This window comes from Dicentrarchus labrax, unplaced genomic scaffold (genome assembly GCF_905237075.1).
Source record: "Dicentrarchus labrax unplaced genomic scaffold, dlabrax2021, whole genome shotgun sequence".
Lineage (NCBI taxonomy): Eukaryota > Metazoa > Chordata > Actinopteri > Moronidae > Dicentrarchus > Dicentrarchus labrax.
The window spans coordinates 20410482-20424347 of record NW_026136706.1 but is presented as its reverse complement, the minus strand read 5'-3'; the positions used below and the strand labels follow the sequence as shown (position 1 = coordinate 20424347).

Here is a 13866-nt window from a genome sequence, read left to right as displayed (position 1 = left end):
CCAGTCAATGCCTAAAAGATGAGCAACCAGGAAAAAACAAACACACAGGCCTGTGTCTGTGGGGGATAAATGTGTGGAGCTATAAAGTCTCTCTGCAGCCCCAGTCAAATGTAACAATTTTATCCATATACAGATAAAGGTGAAACATTTTTATGGTTACAAAGCCTACACACAAATCTACTTACTGTTTAAGTTACAGTTTTTGTTTTTAAAGAAGCAATACAAAAAATAGAAAGAAACAGAGGGAGGAGAGAGAAGGAACAAACTAGAGATTGAAGCAAACAGAAGAATTCAGGAAGGGTAACGTAATCAAACAGAAGAATCAGAGCGGCTTGACATTTTCCAAAACTCAATTTGTGCTGTCCAGACACTCCTTTGAGGCTCTCTGCTCAAAGGAAATGCATGGAGGAGCCAGAGGTTACTTTATCCTTCTTAAATGCACTTTGTTGAACTAAAGCATTTCCACTAACCTGAAGGAAAAACCTGAATAATATATGGGTACAAATGTCTTGGTGGAGGTATTTTGGAAAACTAACAAATTCAACTGGGTATGTTAACAACAAGACAAGCATTAGATCAACTGGAATGTATTCAGTGTAAGATAGTGAACAGGTGGTCAGTACAAAGATAAGAGCTGATCATCCGTAGTTATCAGTGCCAAGAAAGTCTAGCACAACAAAATAACTAACTATGCAAAAGCAATGTTTGGACTGACCGACTTATTTCTATCTTATTTTACTGTGTGCTTGAATCAGAATCAGGTTTATTGACAAGTAAGTTTTTACATACGAAGAATTTTCCTTGGTACATTGGTGTGTAAGAATCCCAGTCAAATGCAATGAATGCCAGAGATTAAAAATAAAAATGAAGAACTCCAATTGTGCAGCCCTTACCTGTATCGTCTGGCAGGCATGGCTGCCGTTGTTGGTGAGGATGGCAGAGACGGCCTGCAGGATTTTGCCAGTGTCTCCCCAGGCCACCACCAGACTAAAGAGACAGGCGCAGGAAAGAGCAGTGATGGCCTGTCCTGTTGGGTCATTGGGCCCTGTACTCCGGACCGTGGTCTCCAACAACAACTGGAAAAGAGACTCTGAGGAAGCATACATGGTGGGTAGGTTAGACATTTGTGAAAAGAGAAAAATAGAGGAGTGCTGTATGTAAATCAGGCTGAACAAAACATTATTAACAAATTACAATATAATTCAGACCAATACAACACAGCATCTAACTACAGCCTCAACTTGATTATTATGTTGCAACAAAATATCTTTGACAGGGTCAATAAAACTGAACCTTTTAACACAATTTGTTGCAGGGCTTTTGAACTGATTAGCATTAGATTGTACACATCCACCTGAAAAACTTTTCAACCTTACCTAACACATCAGGAGGCTCAGTCTGAAAGCCCTCAGGCTGTTGTCCCTGAAGCATGTCCAACAAGGCCTGCAGGCTACGCAGGCACAGTGAGGGGTGAGAGAACCGAGTCTCTTTTATCAGCTCAAATACCCCACACAGGCCAATGCCAATGATCTGCACACACAGAGAGAAGCAAATTTGTATGAGCTAATGAACACTATGCTGTCATACCACGGCCCAAGACTAGCTGGACTAGCTGTGATACCATTTTACACAGCAAATGAAGATGACACATACGGACATTGTGTATAGACATAGTTTTAAAGACAATCACCCGTTTCTGTCAACACTCTACTCTTATTTCCCCTGTTAATAATGTTGATACAGTAAGTAATCTGTGTCTTTTAATAATTATTCCAAATGAACAGAATTGGAAAACAGATGCTTAGAGTGAATGCTTACTTTTAATAGCATGGCCTCATCATAATACAGTAAAACAAAATGTTTAGTTGGGGGCCCACAGTATGTACAGTTACTACCGCTTCAAGATCCACTATTAAGATTGTGAATAATGATAGACCCACTTGAGTGCATGGAAAAGGGAGGCAGGCAAAGGAGTTTGGCCTAGAAAAGGATGCAGTCCTCTCTCAGTATGGCTTGTTAGTGAATCAAATAATGCTTCAATGTTTCTTCCTACTTCAGTGAAGAACTTGTTTTGTAACAGTCAAATGAAAGCTTAGCATCAGTGTATAACTAATAAAAAAGTACAATAGAACAGATAAAAGGTAGATAAGTTTATGCCAATTGGAAAAGATATAAAAAAGACAAAACTAAATCACTCAAAAAATTACAGCAATATATATCAGCAGTAGGTTTTTTAATTGATAGGACAAAATAGATACAGCCTTTGTTTTCCATTATGTCAATTCAAAATCAAACCTATCCATCTGTGACATTCCAGTATGTAGCTGCTAAACAATATATACACATCAACACCAATTCTTAGGGATGTATTCGCCTTGTTGACTGACTGCCTATCTGCATATAAGATGGCATTCACTGGTATCAGTGGCCAATATTTATCTGTTGTACCAAATCAATTTTGTGCTGGATAAATGTTGTGCTAGTTATTTCCTACTTGGATATTGGAGAAATAATTACCCCCTTTTTCCAGCACTGGCACAAATTGCACACATATGTACTCCATGCAGCAGTACAGACAGTGAGTGGCTGATGAGGATAAGAGAAATAGACTAAGCTGCAACAAGGCAGAGATGCTTATCTCTGTATTTTTTATTTATTTATTTATTTTTATGTTTACCCAGCAAAAAAGGGGGAATAAATAACAGCAAAAAAACACTGGTATCAGGATCGGTGAGATGGTATCAGCTATCAGACAAATCGTTATTTTAAACATCGGTATAGGCCCAGATTTTACCAATCGATGGATCCCTAACAATTCTCATCACAAACATGTACAAATACAGAATTGTACAATAACTGCTGTCGCACTGTATAATTGTTTGTCATGTAGTAGAGTATTTTAAAGCAGCAACACAATGTGCATGAGAGATTAGAAAAAAGTAGGGCATAATGCAGGTAATTTGAAGGCATCCCTGTAGCTTAATCCTAAACTATGTTGTACAATTGATGTTCAGCTTATTTATGGGGCCCCTGCTGCCTCACTTGGATGACAAGTGTTGCTACTTTATCTTATGACGGGACTGTAAGGTAATAGCCTTTTACAAAGTCAGCAAACACCCTTAACTTCCTCCCTTTATTCTGCCATTTATGGCACAGAACCTAAAATAAACCTTTGACACATTGCCTCTAGACACTTTGGTGTTGTATTTATTTGTTCATCATGGATTGCACTTCTATTTTATGTTATCTAAGACAACAGCAATAGGCTAGTTTACAGACAGGGCAGTAGGGCATGCAGTAAGTCAGGTGACAACACCTTACTTGAGTAAGGCAAACTTAATAAGAGTCCACTCAGTTCATAGACAGTGAATCAGAAAATAACTGTCATTACAGACTGAATATTCAATTTTGTTCACACGTACGAGAAAAAGCTTACATTTTAAATAAAAACTGAGAGCCCTGATATGAAGTAATAAAGATAAACTGGCAGGCTCACAGATTACAAGGGGGAGTTGGGGTAACAGAGCAGAGGCTCTAATCCTCACAGGATGGGGGTTTGAAACCTCTGGTAAAATGTCTCTAATTATCACAACAATAAGAAGAAGGATGAGCCCTACATACAAGCCCGGGGAGATAAAGGATTGTTGCATCCCTAAGATAAAGAGCACTGGCTGGCTCTCGCCATATTACAGTATGCTGCTGCTCATACCTTTGGCAGCTTCACGGCTGGCTCGCGGTACTCTTCCTCCTCCTCACTGTCTGAGTCGCCGCTCTGCACCGAGCTCCTGGAAGCCAGCGCCAGGGAGGCCTCTCTCTGCTGCCAGTCCAGCACACAGTGCCGCACATTGCAGTAGACATTGAATGCAGATGGGTTGCTGTGCAGTTTGATGTCCGGTACGCAGAGGGCTCCATCTAGACCATCAGCCTGTGGAAAAACAGTAACTTGTGAGTGGTCGGCAAAGCTCAGCAAAACCTTTTCTTAGCAACAACAAGTGTGATATCATTTGGTACACCAATAAGCTATTTAGCACACCACATAGTAATTTATAAACTGCAATATCAATTCTTTATAAGTATGTCTAATTGTGAAGAGTTGCAGTCGGTTGTGTTTACACCTGTAGTTTGCCTCCCTTGGTCCACTGAAAATAAAAGGCACCTTACTTTAAGCGTTAACATCTTTTTATTGAAACCGTCTTTGAGACACAATAGTGGTCTCCTGGTGAGACCATAATGCCTTGAGGGCAAACAGTCAAACATGACTGTATTTTGAGAGAGCAGCAAGCATGCTTTAATTAGATCTCTATGGAGTAAGACAGTTTCTGTACAAAGCATGGGCTTTAGCTTCTAGTCATTTTTGAGGCCACTTGGTTTGGACCAAAGCAGAAAGTAACGTATTGCTGCATTTGGGGTCCTGTCTGTTTCTAAGAGGAGTTGTAAACATTATATCACAGGTAATTCATTCATTCATTTTGGTTTGTGTCCCTCGACTGTTCATGACTCATGCAGTTGCTTAAGAACTCATTTTAGTGTACATCCATTAATGGACACGCCTAGCCAAAGCAAGTCTCTACTGACCACAGTAAGTTTGGTAATTTCTCAACTGGCTTTACGAGTAAAAGCACATCTGAAAGACACAGGCTCCCAAACATAAACCTAAAAGACTCTAGGTAGATGTTAGCGGTTACATTTGGCTTTGAATACAAAATTATATAACTAGAACACAGTTTTTATGCAATCGTTTCTGCCTTTGTCCTTATGTCTAGTCAGTATTGTACAACTGTGACATAAAATTACTCCTTCTTTTGCTTTGGCTCCTCGGGACTTTTGTTCACACTCAGCTTGGTAAGAGTTTACCCATTTCTAGATCAGCTCAACACAGTCACTGCTGTTACAAAATGGCTTACCCAACATTTTACATAACCAATGAATGAATCAAGTTAAACTGGTTATGAATTGACATATTATCACCTTTCAAGATAATATGTTGAACTTGTTAGTAAACTGTTACAGAGAACCACAGGTCCAATATTCCATCTCTTTTATCCCTGTTTTCGGTCTTTACCAACTCTTAAGGGAAATATCTGCTAAATGTTCCACTGTGTTGTTCACCAGCTCGTTGCTAACTGTGTCTGCCTGCTGTTTCGTGTTGGGATGGTAGTTTATAAAAACAGTACCTGCTACAGCCAAAAATGACATTATGAGAGCGATGAGAGTGAACTAAAACACTCCTTTCACACTGACAGTTTTCAGTTTTCACAGTGTGATTTGAGACATTAGTATAGTAAAATGTCAGTTACAGTCACTTTAATAGTCATTTTGGGGGGCTTTAGTTAGTGGTGTTGTTGTATGGTATTACTTATATAAATGAGGTGGACCAGCCAAAAGAGAAGATTTACAATAAAATCATTATAGCAAACCTTAAGCAGTTACATCCAGTAATCGTTATGATTAGAGAAACTACACTCTGGAGAGAAACTTGATAAGCTTACTAACTGATAAGCTTTCTCTATCACACCAAGCAAGGCATTTTTAACTACAGTCCTGAGGTAACCTCTAGAGAACCCTATTGATCGATTGTGCCTCTCTTGCAGTGTTGCGCTTTTGGCTTCACAATCACAGAGGGTGATGTCATCTATTTGGGGAGAGAGGTCATTCATTCTCAGCTCAAATCAGTGGGGAGGATATTAGCTGCCCTCTCATCTAACAGTACTGTCTACAGCTCTCCTGTCTTGCTGCTAGAGACGCAGTTGTGACAGTGACTGTACAGCATTCACAAAGGAGCACATTGCCTGTAAAGCATACTTCAAAGGATTAAAATAACCTAGAGATGCTATAATAACCCAAATATATAAAAAAGGGAGTGAAATGAGTTTCTTGGTATATGTAGAGACCAAACAAAATACTGCATGTGCATTGAAGATGAGCATTCGAGATAGGATACCTTTCTGGCTTATAAAAAACGAAGAAGGAGGGTCCCTACTAAGAACAAATGTGATATTACAACAACAGTAAACAAAATCTAACTTTGTTGTGTGGTGCTATTATTATTAAAATCTGAAGCCAAGATTAGTTTTAGTCCCTAGTTTCAAATATGTTGAGTCTTGTAACTTCCATAATGTAACTCTATAGCATATTTCAGTGTCTGCTATAAACCCAAGTCTTTCCAACTCAACGCTCAATGCCTCCAGATTGAACACATAGAAATCTGCACTATTACTACTATCAACAACAACAATCACATATGTTACACTACATCTGATTGGTTACATCTTACAGACAGAACATGAAGCAGCTGAAACATGATCCTCACGCTGCAAGTGAAAATTGTCATTGGCAGGTTACACTAGAGCAAACAAATTCAATTTAAAACTGAACAAATTATCAGAAAAGCCATTAAAAGTGACACCTTCACGCTATATCATGTTGTACAAAAGCAAAGGCAGACACAAATGCAAAGCCAAATGACCTTCTGATGTTTTGTGGTTTCTTCTCACTTTTTAAAAAGGCACCAACCCATCACACAAACACACTGTTCACCTGAGAGTTTCTTTTGTGTTTCTGTCTGCACTTCACTGCTGATTTAATAGCCATCTAAAAGCTTTGGAAAAGGCTGCTATAGAGCCCCTGACCGCACTTAGACATCCACACATTTCAGATTGCTGGATTTATGGAAAAATAAGAAAAAAAACGTTTTCCAAACTGTGTCTTCCAAAGCAGAGGCTCAAGCGGAGTGAGTGTGAGTTTGCACCACCGTATCAGATGAGTAAATATGCAATAGGACACTATTACAATACTTAATATTCATCCAATAATCCCTTGTAATGTTAAAGACGACAGACCATGCCTGTCTTTACTCAGACTCAACCTTAGACCGCATGCACCAAGATAGAAGTATAGTGCGTAGGGGGCACCAAGACCTTTGGGGTTATACATAAGAATCCTCAAAGACTCTTCTAACCATCTGAAGGGGGAAAAAAATGTCTGTCCAATGCATGACAAGACTGTTTCCTAACCAGGTTACTGATGGCTACCATCTTTGTTTGGATTAGGAAAAAGATCACAATGAGTTAAAGGTCTTTTGTAATCATGCAGCAGACAGAATATTTTTTCATCCATACAATTAAAAGTATTCTTGAGGATTATAGAAAGATCATCAGAGCAGCACTAAGTTTTGTTAAACAACCTTCTGGGTTTTCCAAACATTGCTGCATATTTATTTTTTCTGGAGAGAAGAATGCTTAGCTCTGACTGTAAGGCTGTTAATACATGAGAGGCACAAACTGGGGCTATTAGCTGTCATACTTAATAATGGCAAATAATTTTGATTCTACAATCAATACTTTTTATGGATATTCTGTCCATTTTTTATATTAATAATTTAAACAGTGAGATGCTACACAATTTTATTTGACTTGATCGACCCATTTACTATCTAACTACCAGTAATACACAACAGCATTGTTCTCTGTCATATCTATTTCAATTTACCTAGGTTATAAATACATCCTACTCAGTTCAGTCTCCTACAAATTATGTTCCTCTGCAAGCCATGTCAATATGCATCCCAAATTTGAATCTCTTCACATACAAACAAAAAATTTTTTTTTAAAAAACACAATTTTTTTTCTAACTGGTTTTAGCTACCTAACCCCCTAATATTATTGGAATAACCAGCTGAAAATAATTGTTTTTCAAACCCCTCATCTTCTGATATACTGAGGTATGTATCTTGCTAATGAGAAAGTTGGGTTTACACTTTTTATTTAAAGATACAGTTTGATAAATGTAACTGACACACTTATTCATTCACACTAACTGTAATTTCTTCAGTGTAAAAGTGTAACGTGCAGCGAGTGGTGGGGGTTCCCAGAATTCAAAGAGGGGTCAGAATCATGGTTTCAAGGTTTCATGCAACAGTATGGATGACTAATTTATAAGATACTTGGTATCTAACACTTTAAGGAGTACCTCGCACTCAGATTTGAAAGAAATGATACAGGTGCACTGCAGTCAGGCAGATTTTATAGATTATATGTATTACATAGACATAGGGCCTGTCCTCACGAATACGCGGCCTCACCCAATACGATGTCGTTTCGGAAAAAATCTCCGTAAACACGGCGTCGTTTCCAGAAATATCTGCGTCCACACGGATTCACTGACAACGACCCAAAACGCTGTAGTACATATGCCAGGCCTGTATGTGGCGCTGTGACGCCGCCACACCAATACACTAAAACCAGAAAAGAAGCCATGGAGCATAGGCAGTTTACAAACAAGTAGTAGTAGTCCGCCATTGTTGTTGTTGTTATGACACGAGAAAAACGTATTCTTGAGGACAGGTCCATAGAATGCTGCTCTGTTAAATGTATAATTTGTAACATTATATTATAGTAAAAAATATATCACAACATATCTGCTTGTAAACAAGACACTGTGTTTTGTTCTGACTCCACTTTCATATGTTTATAAGCACAGAGGCAGACAAAGGGGGAGAAGAGAACCTTTCAAACCACACTCTTGTCTGACCATGTCAGTGTGAGAGGCTTGACAGAGAAAGAGTGAGCACAATATACAAATACAGCATGACTGCCCATCTAACTGCACACGTTATTATGCCTGCCTGTCAGCCAGCCTTGCCTACCACTCCAATCTCTGTCTCTAGTGTATCTTCTGCTGTTCCAGGACATCAACTCACTGAACACAAGTCAGCCTGAAGAGAACTTAATTGACTAGCCCACTGTACATTGAATTTCTTGTCTGGGATAGTTTTGAGGTACGAGACGACCAACTAGTAAAGCCTCTGTCTTTTTCTGCTACGATCACATCAATATCTCTTGCTTTTGCCTGTTGGAAAAAATCACTGTAACAAAGTTAAATCTAAACACTGACTAACAACATTACATGCCAACCACAGACCAGGCTACTCTCTCACTCTCTGAGAAAAACAGCGAAGAGATAAATCAATATAATCTGAGTGGATTATATTAGTTGTCATAACTTGAGGATCACCTGGTTAGCATGCAATGTCTACAGCAGAGGCAAAAACACGACCACATCCAATGATACAGACCAGGTTCCCTCTTTGGATGAAGGAGATGGAGGCAGGCAACTGTTGCCGTGGAGATGTGGAACACATTAGGTCGCTCGGCAACAGGCCATCATGCACAAGCCAGAGCCACTCCCATTTGTCTCACATTGTGCCCATCCACCTCTCCAGCTTCATGTGTGGATGGGCTTCCTGGCACCTGACCAGTCCAGCCAATAACAATAGTTGTTCTGCCAACCACCTTCAGGACTGCAGAGAATCTAACCTTATCTTTAATCTGATCCTCAATCTGTTAAATTCATTCATTTAGCTGTAAGGATTTATCAGTGCAAACTTCAGGCTGTGACAGTTGAAAATTAAAACTGTCAGTCATATTGTTCTTATTAATATAACGCCAAATATTACATTTATATTTAGTCTATGAAATGTTTTAAGACATACTGAGAATGTTAGGCATCCCTCTAATAAATATTGCACCTACTTGTGATTTGTATTGTATTTTGTTTGTATCGTTTTATTCATCAAGAGGTATAAACAAGTTAGGTCATTTTATATATATAGCTCCTCTGAACATATCTATTAATAATATTCAAATATAAATACAGCAATAGTAGCATTACACAGAAGGAGGAAACGGTGTAGAATTGTGTAACAATTGGTTAGTGGTCTCTTACCTTTGTTCTTGATTTGACTTTTGACTTGACCTTCTGTCGCCTTTTCAGTTTCTTCTTACTCAAAGCCTTTTTTCCCCTGAAAGTATACAGTGATCACTCAGTATTGCAATTCATACTGTATGCTTTGGCAATAGTTGCACTCAAACACATAGCATAACATTTAAGACATTTTGTTTCATGTTATCACAAGCTTTATCGTCATCTTCATCATTCATTCATTTGTTCGTAACAGGTGTTCGAAATCTTGAATCTTGTTTCAGATGTCTTTGATGGTTATCTCACTTTCACTTTTTTATCCTTGCAGAGTTCGCATCTAATGCAGCTGGCAATGTCCTTTGAAGTGCAGTATACCCAACTCAACTGTCAGTGTGTGTTGTAGCAGTTATCACCAGATTCAGTGTTTCTCATCTTGACAAAGCCCCAAAACATTTCCTTTACAAATCAAGCTGCCAATGACCCCTCACCTACACGTCGTCCCCCCCACGTCCATCCCAAACAAGACCACAACAGAAATAAGCCTTAGGGCTTTATTGTGGTATCCTGACTTTTCCTTTTATGTAAGCACTCACTGTCCTGGCTGATTTGGTGTTTTAAAAATGAAACTGCCAGATAAAATCAATCAATCGTGACAAGTGCTAGGGACCACAAATAGTATTCCTACTAACAACAGAAGGGTAGTGTATGAATTAGTAATAGTTATCACTACTTTTTAAGGTCTAAGTGTTAAAATAATAATATTGCACACCTCTTGCTTTCTTGACAAACTCAAATGTGTATTTTTGGTTTCATCACTGTTGTTGCATGTAATCTACAACCCAGATACTTCACTCTCAGATAAATGGAGAGATTGGTGTCAAATAAGATGGTAGTTCAAAATAACATGATAAATCTGTATAGACTATGAATTCAGGAGTGGGTTATGAAAACACCGGTGTCAAACATTTCAACAACAGCTACACTGACCCATGAAAGCACTGTGTATGAGTGAGGGAGGATGCTGCACTCATCCAGCTACTCAGTCCACAACCTGACAGACTGACTAGAATGACGTAACTGTATTACCCGCTTATGCCAGAAAATCAAATGAGTTCATCCTCACCCACACATGTCAAACGTTTTAGGCAATTTTGTTTATTATGAGTAGTACAATGTATCTATTGTGCGTTTAATTGACTGTGTAGTCGTTATCAGCTCCGAGATTCTTGAAAAATAAATCGGTGTTTTCCGTAAAGACAACCTGGGGAAGGGCTGATGCTCCTCAACGTCAGTTAACGTGACGTTAGCTAGCTTTCGAAACAGTGACGCCGTTGGGCCTAAATACACACAGCCCACCAAATCAGACAGTATTAAATGACTAGATAACGTTAATATATGGCGACAACCAACGCAGTGACTGATTAAACATGTGTGAAACAAAACAGAAACCCCACAGGGTATTACATGAGCAGTGTGTTTGTTTACGTTTAGCTGGCTCTGGGTATCAGTTAGCTAACGTTAACGTTACTGCTCAAAACAAATCGACTAACCGCTGTCATGACAGTGAGCAGGCTAGCTTGTTTTGGATATAGCTCCGTGAATAGTGCACTTTTTTTTTCCGTTGTCGTCGTTGTTGCCGAAGTGGGTCGTGATTTTATTTCAGTGACACTGACAATGTGTCCGCGTCTAACGCAAACACAAGGTCCAGAGCCCCCCAGAGTGCAGACCACTCGAGCAGGGGTGAACTAACGTAACGTTAGCTTAGCGGGCTCCGATAAGCTAGGGAAGTCAAAGCCAAAATGCTACCTAGCAAGCTGACCCACCGCAAGAGTGTGCACCCAAACTATGAGGGTCCTGGCAAATTGTTTGTAGTTAAAACAATGACTTGTGTGATAAAAGTCGCACTAGCTTAAGAGCTGAGCACAACAATGATCTTTGACGTTGCTGGTGTTAATTGAAGTACCGTTAAGTAAGGGTTAATGTTAGCCTACGGTCGTTAGCTTCGTTAGCTCCACAAATGACAGACCAGCATCTGCGATATCTGTATTTTCACGTTAGCTACTCACCTTCCTTGATTTATCCCCTGCTCTTTATCATTGATAGCGGTGGTATAAATCCGCCTGTATCTTTCGGCCAGAGCTCTCCCTGAGAGTAAAAGCTGGTACCGAGTCCGACAATCCGACTGGGCTCCGGTTGTCGGACAAGAACCCATTCCCGAACCAATGGTGGAAAGATCGGCTCCTGCTCCAGAAATGACCCTGACACCCAGCCCCATCGACGGCGATGAGGAGGGCAGGATCCCTCCACCGGCGGCCGCTGCCGCAGCAGCACACATCATCGTTTTGGAGAACAATGCATATATCACACAAAAGATATCACAGCTAGATAATATCTAGCCATCAGTTGCAATCCACTTGTCATTAAATCCGCCACATGTCACATTATTTGTCCGTCCCAAGTTGCAGAAATACCCCAATTAGCATCCACGGTCCCCCAGTTATTGTCAGCGCAAATCGTAGCCAATCTGGTGGTGCAGCTACAACGTACGGGTCTTCCGATCTTCCACAGCGTCAACACGGTGCTCGCCTCGTCGAAAATATATCTTCTCAAGCCATAACGAAATTTTCTTAAGAAAATAGCAGAACCGTCAATCTTTAATTTCCAAGCGTCGCCTTGTCGTGTTTCGGTTTTATTCGTTCCTTGAATATTTCTTGACCCCAGAGAGGCAGCACCCTCAGTTGGGCTGCCATCTTAGCTCCATCATCCCTCCCCTCCCTGGCTGAGTCTTGCGTCGCTAGCATGCCGGGATATTTTCATATGACTAAAATCGGGCGATGCTATCATTGATTTATTTGAACGATTACCTCCCTGTGTACAATTATTCAGATATTCTTTATTTAAACACACATTGCATTGACAGGCGTGGAAGTGAAAGCTAGCATTATGGATGGAAAGAAGAACCACAGAAGTTATTTTGCACAATGTGCACAGTTGGAATCTGGACATTTAATTTGTAGAGGTCTGTCCAGGGCCCCTCCCAGTTTGATCTAAAATTGGCACACTGAGATACTTTGGAAAGCGATGAAGCGACCTTTAAACCGGTGTTGCATTATGATAAGACTGATTTGGTTTTATAGTTCATAATCTCTTCTCTGCTATCATTTACAATCCATTTAGCCCACTACTGTAACGTTAATTAGCAGCCGGAATAATGTTAGCATTGTACTTCCTTCTCCAGTGACCACTGTATAGCTGTGACATGTGGCCATTTGATCTCAAACTCATTAGTTTGCAGAAGGATTGCAGCCATCTTTTGATTAAATCTGGATGGCACAGTGGTCTTCTTCACTCAGCAGGCCCTAGTCAAGGTCTACACAGCTCTACATACCTACAGTAAAATATGAACCCTTTTATGATATGGCTCACATTTAGCGAGATAGCAGATACACTATATGTTTATTTATGCCTAAAAATTAAATTGCATGGGAACACTTAAATGCCTCACAAATCCAACATACAGATTATGATGATAGTAATACTTTCATTTTCACTTTCTGACACAAGAGTGCAGGAGGAGCAGGAATACTGCAGGGGGGAATCTGGGAGACACTGTGTTGGGTAACAGCAGTCCAGATGGCAGTGAAGGCCAATAACACGCTGCAATACAAAAGGTGTGCAAAGGAAAACAGGTGCAGGCGGTGTGTATTTCACTGAAATGTACGTAATGTGTCCCTCATACACGTATGTCTGACTGTCAACATGTTTTTAGCAAGTTAACGTCCACAATGCTCCATTGTACTGAATCTCCCTAATGTCAAAGTTAAAATTAATGTCATCCTTTTAAAAGGGTGGTAAAAATGTATGTAAGTGTGGATGTGCATGTACATTTATTGGAGAGAGAGAGAGAGAGAGAGAGAGAGAGAGAGAGAGAGAGAGAAAGAGATTTACACAGGCCCTGGTGGTGCTTTATTGGCTGTGAAGCATTGCAATGGCCCAATAACAAGAGAGGGGTCGGTCTACAGCCTCTTCTCATAGCAACCCAGGAAGCATTCAGAGATAATCATGCGCAGTATCAGAGTGCTAGTGTGTATCAGAGATGACAACTGACTGAGGAAGAATTTATTAACATAAAACGGAGGGACAGTCCTATTAGGATTTCATTATGAA

General features: G+C 39.9%; 1 protein-coding gene across 19 annotated transcripts in view; it reads right to left on the bottom strand.

Moving 5' to 3' along the window:
• The window catches only part of mycbp2 (MYC binding protein 2), a 62425-nt gene extending 49939 nt beyond the window's left edge, over positions 1–12486 (bottom strand). For all 19 annotated transcript variants that reach the window (XM_051404596.1, XM_051404599.1, XM_051404604.1 and 16 more), the window contains exons 1-5: positions 11766–12486; positions 9724–9799; positions 3710–3925; positions 1377–1530; positions 894–1090 (exon numbers count right to left, since the gene is read on the bottom strand). In XM_051404596.1, the coding sequence (XP_051260556.1) occupies positions 894–1090; positions 1377–1530; positions 3710–3925; positions 9724–9799; positions 11766–12037 (915 nt within the window). In that variant the 5' untranslated portion in view covers positions 12038–12486. The remainder of the gene's footprint in view (positions 1–893; positions 1091–1376; positions 1531–3709; positions 3926–9723; positions 9800–11765) is intronic.
• Between the last annotated feature and the right edge of the window lie 1380 nt (positions 12487–13866).